The 13,795-nt window shown below is 44.5% G+C and overlaps 2 protein-coding genes across 2 annotated transcripts; both read left to right on the plus strand.

Moving 5' to 3' along the window:
* Positions 1 to 5,932: 5,932 nt before the first annotated feature.
* On the plus strand, positions 5,933 to 10,696 carry LMH87_007074 (uncharacterized protein; the record flags this gene model as incomplete). Its single annotated transcript, XM_056192104.1, has 9 exons — positions 5,933 to 6,871; positions 6,920 to 7,199; positions 7,258 to 7,491; positions 7,544 to 8,295; positions 8,350 to 8,893; positions 8,949 to 9,057; positions 9,116 to 9,303; positions 9,353 to 10,064; positions 10,120 to 10,696. The coding sequence occupies 9 exons, from the start codon at positions 5,933 to 5,935 to the stop codon at positions 10,694 to 10,696; spliced, it is 4,335 nt and encodes a 1,444-aa protein (XP_056060356.1).
* Positions 10,697 to 11,062: 366 nt separating this feature from the next.
* Positions 11,063 to 12,814, plus strand: LMH87_007075 (uncharacterized protein; the record flags this gene model as incomplete). The annotated part of the gene is made up of 4 exons (XM_056192105.1): positions 11,063 to 11,495; positions 11,566 to 11,701; positions 11,762 to 12,158; positions 12,254 to 12,814. The coding sequence occupies 4 exons, from the start codon at positions 11,063 to 11,065 to the stop codon at positions 12,812 to 12,814; spliced, it is 1,527 nt and encodes a 508-aa protein (XP_056060357.1).
* Positions 12,815 to 13,795: the final 981 nt, after the last annotated feature.

The following is a 13,795-nucleotide window of genomic DNA, read 5'->3' on the forward strand; positions in this document are numbered from 1 at the left end:
TATTAAGGGCGTGTTATACTATAGGAAGTTACTATAGCTAGTCGTATTATAAGTAGGAGATAAGTACTCTTAGGACTGCCTACACTTCTTAGTTAGCGCGTTTTATACCGCTATCTATCTAGGGATAGTAGGTAGTAGATAAGAGTTATAATATGCCTAATAGATAGTATAACGTTCTCTAGAACTAACTAACCTAATCTGATCTACGGTCGCTAATAAGTTAGTCTAGAAAACCGTAGAAACGCTACTATATATAGAGGAATCGTTCTACACACACTTTAGCGCTTATTAACGTTATAGCTTCTAACTAGATATATTTTAATAGGCGGTCTATAATAACTATAAGGAAACACAGTTATTCTAGTTCTTCACTTAGTAGATCTATTATAAAATCAACTAAGATTTACTTCTAATATTAATCTATAGTTAGGATAGGCTATAAGAGGCCCTAGTATAGTCGCCTTAACTTATATACGCCATAATAAGGGCAATTCCTAATATAACACACCACGTCCTATAATAATCCCGGCTAGTAATAGTCGCGAATTAGTATCTAGAACGTGCCGTTCCGCCCTAGGTACGCTATTATATTAGATATATAAGCGCGTTCGATAAGTGTAGTTATTAGGGGCTCCCAGCTAGGTACCTATATACAGCTACGGAATTAGAGTGTCCTATATGCTAAGATAGTACAGTCTACTATTTACTCCCTATAATCTGCCTTAGATAGAAAGGAGTAAGCTCCTTCCTAAATAGCTTTTACCTTTTCTATATAAGATATATCTACCTCTAAACTAGTCCTCTATAAAGTTATTAAACTTTTATCTAAAAAGGGGGACAGGGGATAGCTAGATTTAATTACTATAATATTAATAGGCTTTAAGATCTTAGTTAGGGGTTAGTTAAGGCCGTCCTTAAACTATTTAAGGCGGCTAAGGGCGTTAGGGCGGGCTATAAGGGGGCCTAGTCGATAATATAATTAGTACTAAAATAAAGACAAGAATTCTAACTATCACGCCTACCTTTTAGAAATAACTTATAGTTTAGTAAAGTATTTAAGGTTTTTATAGTTAGTAAGGATTATAAACGCATTTTCTTATCCCTATAACTTAGCCTCCTAAGCTTTTAGATATACTACTATAACAAGGAGTTCCTTATTATAGATAGTATAGTTACGTTTAGCTAGTAAGAGTTTAGCGGAATAGTACGCTACTAGGCATAGAATACTATTATTATCTACCTATAATAGATAACTACTAAGCCCTATTCCTAAATAATCTATTTTAACAATTATATCCTAGCTAGGATCTTATAGGGTAAGGCAGAGATTAGATAGGAATAGGGACTTAAGTTACTTAAAAGCGTTATCCTCCTACCTTCCCTATATAAACAGGACGCCCTTATAGGTAAGACGTGTTAAGGGTTTAGTAAGTAAAGAGAAGTTAAAAATAAAGTCCCTATAAAAGTTTATAAAGCTAAGAAAGCTATATACTCCGCGTACCTTAATAGGGGCCTCCTACTACTATATAGCTTTAATCTTCTTTAGGTCTAGTTTAAGTGATTTCCCTACCTTTACTATAAACCCTAGGTACTTAACTTTTATAACTAAGAATTTACACTTATTAATATTTAGGAATAGTCTAGCTTTTACTAACTTATCTAGTACCGCCTTAACCTTTTCCTTATATTCCTTAAGTATGTCTAAGCTATAGATAATTATATTATCTAGGTATATAGATATAAAGTCGTTAAGTGTCTCGCTTAGAGCCTAGTTAATATAGTGTTAGAAACTAGTAGGAGTACCTATAAGCCTAAATAGATATATAAGCTACTTAAAAAGGCTAAAGCGGGTATAAAACGCTATATACTTTTTAGATCTAGGAGCTATATATAGCTAATAGAAAGCCACTTAGACGTCTAACTTAGTAAACTATTTCGCTATTAAGAGTAAACGTAAGGTCTCTTTAATAAGTAAGAGAGGATATTAGTCTTCCTCTATAATTATATTAAGGGCCCTATAGTCTATATAAAATCTCTATTTACTATTAGGTTTTTTAATAAGTAGGATAGGTACTACAGCTAGTAAGGAACTCATATAGATCTAGCCCTTATTAAGTAGGGATATAAGTTATTAATATAGCTTTAATAATTATTCACATAACATCTAGTATAGGCGCCTATATAGGAGTTATTTAGGCGTCCTATTAGCTTTTCTTTTAATATTAATTATATAATTAAAGCTAGGCTGATTTAGTAGGAGGCTTAATATAGTGTCTTTTAAAAATAGATTAGCGTATTCTTTATATTAGGTTAGAAGCTATTTCCTAAGGGATAGGGACTATTATAGTAAGGAGTTAATCTTAAAGATACTTATTATAAGTACTAGAACTTCCCGGCTAGTTTCTATATATTTATGTTTTAATACCCTATAAAGCTAGCGTCTATTAAGGAAAAAGTGTCCCTATACCTTTAACCTTTTATCTAGTACGTATATTTACTAGTCTAGGGTTAATTAGGGGTATATATAGCTTATGCCTATATTTAGGACTAGGTTATAGTACTTTAACTATAAAAGGCCTAAAATAATAGAGCGGGCTAGTAAGGGAATAATATAGAATAGTGCTAGAAAAGACTAGCCGTTAATATTAACGTTTACCCGTATTATATAGGAGACTATAAACCTAGGGCCTTTCCCTACTACTAGTTAAACATTTTATTTAGTAAGTAAGGGTATAAGTTAAAGGCCTAATTGCTCGGCCGTACCCTCCTAGATAGCTCCGTAATAGTCACAGCTTAAGTCTATAAGAACGTTAAGTAAAGTAGAAGCCTCTAATATAGCTAGTATTAGGAAGGGTTAAGTGTTTATTCTTTTTTCTACCTACTTCTAAGCTATCTTGTTCTATAACTTAGTGTTTAGTATATTATCTAAGACTAACTATTTTAGTTACCCTAAGGGGAGACTTTTCCTTAGGGTTTGTCGTTTCCTAAGCCTATAGCGGATTTATTAGGTTCTAGGCTAGTATTTATTTAATTAATACCTATTAGGGGGAGAGCCTGTGCGAACTTACATTCCTTAATATAGTGCCTATCCTACCTATATTAAAGATAGGCGCTAGATTCTTATCGTGCCCTTATAACTTCTTACGAAACCTATAAGGCTCGTTTCTACCCTAAATTCCCCTAGGTATTTTAGATAGTAACTAAGGGTGGTATTAGGAGTGTGTTAATTCCTGTTATAATAGAGTCCCCTTTATAATTAACGTGATATTAGCTTCTCCTATTTAAGGGTAGTTTTAATATTACTTTAATCTAGTAGGATTCTAGGTTAACTATAAGGGATTATAGCTATTATATAGCGGTGTTATAATAGCTTCTAGAAACCCCCTAGCTAATAGTAAGACGTCTTATAGTGTCTAAAAGCGTAAAATAAAGTTTATCTAGCTTAATCTTATCCGCCTATAATAGACCTCTTACTAGGGCTAGCTATTACTTAAAGCGGATATAGAACTTAAAGAAAGACTCCCGTTCCTTTTATTATAGTTAACTAATTCTACTTAGAGTAAGTTCCTATTAGTATAAGTCGTTAAACACTCTACTTAAATAGTAGAGGAAATTATATAGATTAGTATCGCTATATTAGCCGCCCTCTTTAAAATATATAGTGACTTTTTATTAGGCTGCTAGGCTAAGGTTATTCTAAATGTATATAAACTAGGACTTTAAAGGGCCGATAAAGTCCGTATTAATTTCCAGCTTATACTTAATCGCCTTTTTCTAACCTTAGAATAAATCTAATTCGCTATTATACTTCTCCCTAGGTAGGAGAGGTTTCCTCCTAGGCGTATAGGTGTCGTTTCCTAGTTAGGTTAGGGGGGCTCAAGTAGTATAATAGGGTGGATTCCCTATACCCTATAAGGCCTAGAGTTATTCCTACACTACCCTTATCTAGGCTTATATAAGTGCGTTCTGCTCTCATAGCGCTTTATTTTATTCTTAGAGAGAATAGTATTCGTTTAAAGGCTCCTTATAGGTTAGGTGGCCTTCTATTTTGTGTTCCTTTATAGAAGAGAGTTAATTATTATAGACTAGCCCTAGGGCGTCTATAAATAGGCGTTATAATTGTTATTAACTCTCTTAAGGAGAAGAAGGAGAAGAAATGGGAAGACAGCGAGCCCTTTCCGTTTCATAGTAGTCTAGGTTCTGTACAGAGTTAGTACGGAGTTTAGCCGGGGTCTTAACGAAGTCGACCCTAAGCTCGGCCGGCTAACACTTAACCCGTGCCATCTTAGTCACAATAGTGGGCCAAAGCCCAGTACCTTTATAACTAGTAAATACTAAGTAATTTAAAAGATAATTATCTAATTTAGAAAATAGCTATAATAATAAAATAAATATTAAAAAACTCTAAAAATATCTTATTTAGATTTTATTAGTATTATAAATAGATACTAATATAGTATATATATAAGTCTTTTAAACTTTTACTAGTAAAAATTTACCTACTTTCTATTAGTCTTTATTAAAGCTTTTTTAGAATTTATATATATTATTTTCTAATAGATATATAGCTTAGAAAGCTAAAAGTATTTTCTAAAAATTAATAACTACTTTTAATAAGCTATTAGAATTAGCTTTTTAGTATTAAGAAACTACTAGTATTCTCCTACTAAACCTTAATAAATTTTATACCTAATCTTTAAAAATATCTAGAATTAGGGAAATATTTACTATTAATAAAAATTAAGAATATATAACTTAATTTGCTAATTATCTATCTATTTATAATTTAAAAAAAAATTAATATCTAGTAGTACTGTCTTATTTCTAGTTAAAAAGGTAGTGTTTTAGTGTAAAAGGGGTGTTCATAAGTGGGGGTGTTCCCGAGTGGGTGGCCGACGTTACTGGTTGGTGGCGGTAGACCAACCTTTGTATTAGTGAGTTCCAGTGGCGCACTGAAACACCACCCATGTACCTATGACACTGCGAGCGGCGCCTGTATCTGTGAATTGTCACTTTGCAGAGCTCACTAATTGCAATTCATAGACAGCTTGGTGAGGTCGCCCGCTTATTGAACCGCTCAATAGCTGTTTGAACATATGCTGTGCATTGTGATTATTGATTAGCCCTGTAGAATTCTGAAGTACAGTGCCTCCAGGTAATTCCGAGCGCTAATGTATGGCGATTTGGTGGCAGTTCGCTCGGAATTACCTTCAGCCCACTGTAGGTACCGCGGTACGTACCGAGTGTGACCGTCGAGGTCCTAACTACTGGTAGAGAGGCTCGCTGGTATCCTTGCTTATTATCATGCCTGCCTGTCACCCGTCTCTGACGAGGTGCATGGCACTAAACTAGTGTGCCTGCAGGCGCTCCAGGCGGCATTGGTAACTAATCGACCACAGGAGTCGCCATCAAAGCCCACTTCACACACCCTCTTTCTCCTCTCAACTGTTCGCTCATTAACTGCTGGTATACCAACCAGTAGGCTTTTCGTACGGAGTAACTACGTACAGACGGCTTGGCTTGCCCATCCCCATCCCCATTTCCCCAGTGTCACAACCGTTGACCCTCCCTCCTTTGAATCGTAACAAGGTCGATGCAACAACGCCACGGCGAGGCCCCCAGACCAGGAAGGTGGCTGCAGCCTCACCAGCCATCTGCAATCGCTTAATCTACCAGTACATATTTACTTTCCCCGCTACCTGAGGGCTCATCTCGTTGCTCCACCCGTTGCTGGCTTCCTGTCTTGTGGCTGTCCGTCCGCTCGCAAATCTCTCTGGCCTGCCCACATAACCCAACCAAACCTGGGCGAGTATTTCTCCCGGCCGCCGCCCACCCCATCTTCCACAACAGCTTCCCCGTCCATCTTGCCTTGCCCGACTTCTCTGCTCACCATCCTGGAATCGCGGGCCTATGCCTGCAGCTTCGGTGCAATATGGACGACTCCTCTTTTGGCCCGAGGTTACTCGACCGCTTCGATTTCACACTCGTTTTTGAGCATTCCATGTTCTATATCGCGCCAGCCTCTATCATCATATTTTCGACACCCTACTACGCTTACACAATCTTTCGAGGTACTCCTATCGTACGCTCAGGGATTTTGCTGTGGCTGAAGCTCGCCTGCGTCGCTGCTTTAATTGGCATACATATCTCCGACGCCGTGCTTTGGTCAAGTTCACCACTCGCTTCCGAAGTCTCCAAGGCAGCTACCCTACTCTCCTGTATTGCAGCCGTCTGCGTTGCCATTCTCGTTTACGCCAGTCACGTTTATTTCTTACAGCCACGAGTATTTCTCGGCTTTTTCCTGTCCGCCACTATGCTCTTCGACATCGCAACCACCCTCACGTACTTCAACCGACCCGACCTTCACACGATTGCCCGACTCCATATCCCGATCCCTGTCCTCAAGTTTGGCATCATTTGTCTTGAAGAGGTCTCTAAACGAAGACTGATTCGTTCGGAAGCTCTGAGGGCCACGCTTGGAGACGACGCTTTGGCAGGATTTTGGAATAACTCGTTATTGATATGGGTCAACTCGGTCCTCCTACTTGGTTTCCGGAGCGATATTACCGTGGCTTCTTTGCCGAGCCTCGGGCTCGAATTCCAGTCCGAATCGCTCTACGGGGACTTCTCAGCTCAGTGGGATAAGGTTAGCAGAGATTCTAGATGGGCTTTACTAAAGGCCTGTGTCCGTACCATACCTTGGCCATTTTTATATGTCGTGCTGCCGCGACTGTTCAGGATTGGCTTCGATTTCGCGCAGCCATTTCTGTTGCAAGACATTGTCAACACAGTTTCTTTACCCGCTGAGCCGTCAACGGATGTAATGCGAGGACTCATACTTGCAACCGCCACTGTTTATATCGGCAAAACTGTATGTTTACCAATTTCTTGACACAACCATCCAGCTCATAATCATCAGGTATCTCGATCTTGGTATGGTCTCATTCAAATCCAGATGTTAATGTCCATTCGAGGCATCCTTATCAGTGCTATTTATCAAAAGTCGCTTAAACTCGGCAAGGATGCTTTGGAAGCCGAGGCCGCGGTCACACTTATGACTGCTGACACAGCTGGGGTGAACAGGCTTGTATCGCTGTCCTACAACAGCTGGGCGCAAGTACTGGAAATTAGTGCTGGGGTTGCTATCTTAGGCGCCTTTGTTGGTGCCGCCACCCTCTTCACTATCATCCCGATCATCAGTAAGCACATCTCCCATCAGATCAATTGCCGACTTGCGTATACTAATAAGCCTTGTAGTAACCACTGTTTGGTCTGCACATGTTGCAAGCAAACTGATGTTGACGTGCACAATTTGGAATGAGCATATCGAGGCTCGAGTAGCGGCGACATCAAATATTCTGGCACAAATCAGAGACATCAAAATGCTGGGTTTGACGCCTCTGTTGTTTGGACGTGTGCAACGACAATTTGATGATGAAGTTGATATCGCAATGACATATCACAAGCAGACGGCAGAAACACTCGGTATATGTAAGTTTGACTGAACTCTGAATGTCGTTGGTATCTAGCTAAAACATTCAAGCTGCCATCGCCGAACTGTTAACACCTGTCGTGGTTGTGGCAGCTACTGTGTTCTGGACTAGATCCACGGAACCAATCACTGCAGCACGACTCTTTACAACCCTTGCTGTTGTAACTCTGATAACAAGTCCACTGTTTTCCCTTATACACTCCTTCGGAAATTATTCCGGTGGTCTTGCTTGCCTGGATCGCATCCAGGCGTATCTAAATTTGGCTGAGAGTGCAGATCCCCGCACAGTTTCTGAGCAAGATAATTCAATGGAGCAGCAAGAACCCATTCGTGGTGTCCCTGCACTGTCTGTATCAGGACTGAGAAATCGCCGTGCTACCCCCACTACTCTTGTTGTCTTCGCTGTCCAGATTGCACGAGTATCTGTCTCCACGGACTTGTCAGGCCCCATCTTGACCGACATTACCATGGATGTGCCGATGGGCGGCATAACCATGATTCTTGGTCCTGTCGGATGCGGCAAATCCACGTTGCTGAGAACGCTTCTCGGCGAAACCAAATTACGATGCGGCACCGTGAAACTCGCTTCACGCTCCACTGCCTACTGCGGTCAGGTGCCCTGGATCGAAAACGACACGATCCAAGCCAATATTCTTTGTGGCAGACCATTCAGCGTTGCGCTGTACCGTAAAGTCGTATTCATTTGCGCGCTAGACGCCGATATTGCTCGGCTGCCTGGCCGCGATCAAACAATGGCCGGAACTGACGGCTGTAACCTCAGCGGGGGGCAGAAGCAGCGAATTGTAAGTACAGACACGTCAGACGACTTTCTGAACTAACGCTGCTCTTGGACAAAGTCTTTGGCTCGCGCATTATACTCTCAAGCTGAGTTGATTATCCTCGACGATGTGTTGAGGGGCTTGGATAGGGAGACCTCTTCCACAGTTCGAACTCGCCTCTTTTCCGAGAGCGATATTCTGGAATCTGGCGTGTGTACAATTATCATGGCTACCAGCACGACAGAACACCTTGTCGATGCTGAGTTCGCGTACGAGATGGATGAGGAAGGCAGAATCGATTTGTTTGCCAATCGCGAGCGTGAGCGCGAGAATCGACGTCGAGTTGAGAGCCAGCGCCCAACCCAACCACAAGCAAGCGCATCGGCCGCCAATGCGCCATCCAACCTGGTGAACAATGCAGAATCCAGCGGCGCTGAAGCAACATCGTACGAACTTCCCGAGGCCGAACCGGCTCCGGACAATACTCTCCGAGACAATTTGTCAAGCAAGAAATACGGCGACTGGACACTGTACAAATATTTCCTCTCGCCTGCTGGCTTCTATAACCTCGCCTTCTGCACTCTGACGATAGCAATTGCAGCTCTCTCAGACAGAATGCCGCGTAAGTCCGAACGCTCCTCGCTATTTGTTACGTGCATCCTGACAAGTGCCAATAGCAATATTTGTTCGATTGTGGTTAGACCGTGACCCCCAAAATCGGCTTTACTTCATCGGTTTCGCGCTGTTGAGCGCTGTTGGTCCTGCTCTCTACTACGCCACACCCAGGTAAATTCCATCATGTCATGGCCCTGAAACTCTGATTATTGACGCTGGATCTCACTAGGGTCCTCTATAATTCCATGATCCGAAAGGCAGCTCCAGCATTGCACCGTGATCTCCTATCGACTACTGGTAGCGCTACATTCGAGTTCCTCATGAACGAGGATGCAGGGTCTTTGCTCAATCGCTACAGTCAAGATATCTCAATGGCGACACAACAACTGCCTGAGAGTATTCAGCCCGTCATATGGGGTTAGTACTTGGCACTCATAAATATTCATCAGCGACTGACTCATTGTAGCCCTATTTACCCTTTTTATCGACGTCGGCATCATCTGCTCTGGCGCCACTTATGCCGTTCCTATCATACCGTTCTTTATTCTCGCTCTCTTCTTGCTCCAGCATTTCTATCTACGAACCTCCCGCCAGCTGCGAATCTTGGAGCTAGATTCTTCAAAAGCCCTCATCCGCCATTTCACAGAGAGTGGCACTGGAATTGAGCATATCAGAGCGTTTCAACGCGAGGAAGAATTCAGCGCTCGACTCTTTCGCATGCTGAATGAAACACAAAAACCATATTACTCATTATATTCCATCCAGCTATGGCTCACTTCAGTTCTGGAACTCATAACAGCGGTGGCTGCTGTTTCTGTCGTTTCCATAGCGTTGAACTTCAGAAATTCAACGTCAGCTACGGCCATGGGTCTCGCACTCCTGAACCTGGTTTCATTCAGTGAGTTCACTGGCGGCTCTATCCGATGGTTTATCGACATGGAAAACCAGTTCGGCGCTGTGGCTCGAATTCGAGACTTCAAAAGACAGACACCAACTGAAAAGGATGGAGATGGCTGTGAGGACGTCCCAGCGCAGTGGCCAGAGTCTGGTAGTATTAACTTCAACTGCGTGAGTGCTGTGTACAAACCAGAAAGTGAAAAACCCCATTTGGCTCTTGAGAATATCACGGTCAACATTCAGCCTGGACAGACTCTCGGACTGATAGGCCGAACGGGAAGGTAAGAAGCATGCACTCTTCAGAGTCTATCACGACTTGCTAACGGCGCCACATAGTGGTAAAACGTCGGTCCTGCTCGCCTTGCTTCACCTTTTGGAATATACGGGCAGCATTTATATTGACGGTCGCGAGCTTCGTACTGTACCGCGCCAGCTGCTCCGGACCCGTATCACTACGATCACGCAAGCCGGTCTAATACTAAAAGCTTCCGTTCGGTTCAACATAGATCCATTCGAGTTCACCTCTCGCCCGGGCAACTTCCCCACGGACGACACACTCGCCGGAATTTTACGCCGGGTTGGGCTTTGGGACTATGTCGCTCAACATGGAGGTTTGGATGCTCCCATGAAGGCAATGAAGTTCTCAATCGGACAAGGGCAGCTGTTCCAGCTCGCTCGTGCTATATTACACAAGCAAATCACTCGATCCAGCGTTGTTTTGATTGATGAGGGTACTGCCAGTATGGATCAGGAGACAGAACAACGAATGTACCACTTGATCGCCGAGGTTTTTGCAAACTGCACCAAGGTCATCATAAGTCATCGGGAGACAATGCTCACTCGGGTCGACGTCGTGTTAAATCTAACAGATGGTAGAGGAGAAGTCTACCGGACACAGGGGGCAGCCAACTAAAAATACTCCAGCTAGTTCAAGCAAACTCTTGTATATACAACATTTATTAGATGGTCGATTATGCACCTGGACCATGAATATAGACCTGAGGAAAATCCACGGTAGAGCTACTCCGTGATGCGAAGAAAACAAGCCGAACAGCACACCACCAACCAACCTGCAGTGGCGTAGGTGCCCCGGCACAGCCTGCTCCACTCGCGTGAGGCACCCAGAGCACAGCACAGCCCGCTCGATGTAGCCAAATACTGGACCATTGACAACGCCCTCTACGGCCAGCAACCTAATTTCCAATTTTGATCGCAATCGTTCAATTAACGAGCACACGTCCCTTTTCGGTGCCAAGTTTGGCAGCAACTCCGAAAGAAGATGCCAAGTCACGGAGAAATGCCGGATGAGCAGCGCCCGCTGCTTCACGATGGCTGTTCCGCTGTTGGCAGCGACGCCAATCAATCCACGGCCTCGCGCCGCGGGCTCATCGTCTCGTCGCTGCTCATCCTGCTCTCTTGCAATCTCTACTCAATTATTGTAGATACGGCGGGCAACCAGCTGGTCGAGGGCGCGGCGTGCAAGCAGCTGCACCCCGAAGTCACAGACTGGTACCGCGACCCCATCTGCAAAAGCCTCGACGTGCAAGATCGCCTGGCCCTGATTACGGGGTGGGAGTTTTCGTGGGCGCTGGTGCCCGGATTGCTCCTGGCGATCCCCTACGGCGTCTTCATGGATCGCTACGGGCCGCGGGCCATGTTGGTTCTCGTTGCGCTGGGCGGCTTGGTCACGCAAACGCTCTACCTGGCCGTCAGTAAGTCTTTCCCATGCGCGGATCAAGTATGAGCTACATGTCGCTAATCAGAAACATGAAAACCGTAAAGCCCAGTTCCCTGACATATTTGACCTGCGCATGCTTTGGGTTTGTGTATTCACCGGCTCTGTGTTTGGCGGCGGCAACGTTGGTTGGCAAGCGGTCATATACACCGTGGCGAGCATGATTGCTACAAAGAATAACAGGTGAGGGACCCTATATTTGCCAGTCGCATATGTGCATGCTTCTAATCACCAGCGTTGCAGGGCAGAGGTGTTCTTCTACATGACTTCCATTAGCACGCTGAACACAATGGCAGGAGGATTTCTTGTCTACTGGGCAATGAACATTGGGCCTGTGTTCGCACAATCTCTCGGCTGCATTATTTGCGCCCTGGAATTCCTCCTATCTTTTACTCTGCCAGGCGGTCTGGCCTCGGGCCAACCTGTAAAGGAGACAGACAGCAACGCGTCTGCCTGGGAGGCAATCGCTCACGGCTTCAGCGGAACTAAAGAGGGCGTCAAAGGCTTTGGCAAATTGTTTAGCCAAAACCGTCAGCTTGGCCTTTTATTGTCCAGTCTTGTTCTTGCCACCATTGGTATTAGACAGTCGGGTATTCGACAGCAGTATGCAACACACAGATACGGTTGGTCTTGGGCGAAGGTGAGCACAACACACGTCCTATTTACTGAACCTTATACAAGTTACCTTTGTGCTCTCGCTTTTTCCAACAACGATTTAACCCTTTTCTACTCTAGGCTGGCTTGATGGTCTCTGTCACCTCGACCACAACGCTCATTGTAATGGTCCTTCTTGTGCCGTTTGCAAGTCGACAGTTGCTCAAGACCCGTTCCGCAATGGGCAAGGACCTCATCATCGCCCGTGCGGGAATCCTCTCGCTCGCCTTTGGCAGTCTCCTGGTGGGCCTGGCCAGGACTTCGGAGCAGTTCATTGCGGCGCTCGTCTTCTACATGACGGAGAGCTGCTACATGCCCGCCATTATCAGCATCATTGCTGCCATGGCGGGCGTTGACAATCTCCAGTCAGATCGCACCGGATCTCTATACATGGCGGTTGTTTTTATGAATAACATTGGTGCTATTGTCGCCGGGCCCATTGTCTCGTCACTTCTTCGTGTTGGCATGAGCCGTGGCGGGGACTGGGTCGGCCTGCCGTTCTTTGCCGAGGCGGCGATACAGATTTTTACGATTTGCATAGTCTTTAGCATCAGGGAAATCCGCTACCGACATTTGCAAGCCCGGCAAGAGGAAGAAGGTGCGGCGCCTGCGGAATCAGACCAGCAAACTGTCAGAAGCTAGCACGGGACAAAGCCGTTGGGGCTGATCCGTCCGTTGCCGGATCGAGGAATCGTCAGTGCGTGGACTGTTGAGATCTTGAAAACTAGCTATTGGACAACGATGCTATTACCATGGGGGAACAGTGTGAAAACTGATTTTATTTGCAGAAAATGTACCAGTATTGCCTGGCATTATTGATCAGGTGGCATGCTGTGTAGCTCCTCGGCCTTGATAGCCCCGAGAATATGCAGCGACGGATGTGCAAGGAACAAAACGTGACAGCGGCGCGTGAGCATTTAATATAGAGGAAAGTGTGCAGCCGGTTGGAAATCTACGCCAAACTTTTATTATTATTCATTTCGTGTCTTGGCAAGCTGCATCAGGAAGTTGACGGCTTGAGATGGTGAGCGTTGTGCATGGCGTATGGTGTAGTTGGTGTCAGATGCCCTGTGGACCAAGTATTTAAAGTTATCGATGGGGCGGTTTACAGTGGACTTGGGGTGACATTACAGGGGAGCAAGGCGCCACTACTTTTCACTGTAACTGGTGAGAAGCCTCTACCATCGTACAAGTACGGCACCGACGTACCGAGTACATAGATACCTACGTAGAGCATCTGGCCATGGCCGTTTACCCCTCTGATACTTGTCAGAACGGCTTGAAATAGGTTAAGAAAAAGAAAATATGCAATGGTGAGAACGTCTTTATGTTATTTTTCCTTGAACAGAAAAGGTGGTAATACAAGCCTGTCGGAAAAGATTCTCGTGTAGGCGCTGGGCCAGCTTTAGCGGTGCGTGGGGGTGTTGACACCAGCAGGTTTTGGCCGTTGTTTGTTCCCGACCATCGACTTGCCGACTGAGCTCGTTCCTGAGGGTGAGTGCGGGGAGAGCTCCGGGTGGCCCATGGCGGATCTACAGTGGCTGTGGAGGAGCGAGCGCTGGGGCGCTGTAACTAGCGGGGAAGAAGACATTAGCGACTTGGTCCCCCGCCAGCCACCCGTGC

Source organism: Akanthomyces muscarius, chromosome 1 (genome assembly GCF_028009165.1).
Source record: "Akanthomyces muscarius strain Ve6 chromosome 1, whole genome shotgun sequence".
NCBI lineage: Eukaryota > Fungi > Ascomycota > Sordariomycetes > Hypocreales > Cordycipitaceae > Akanthomyces > Akanthomyces muscarius.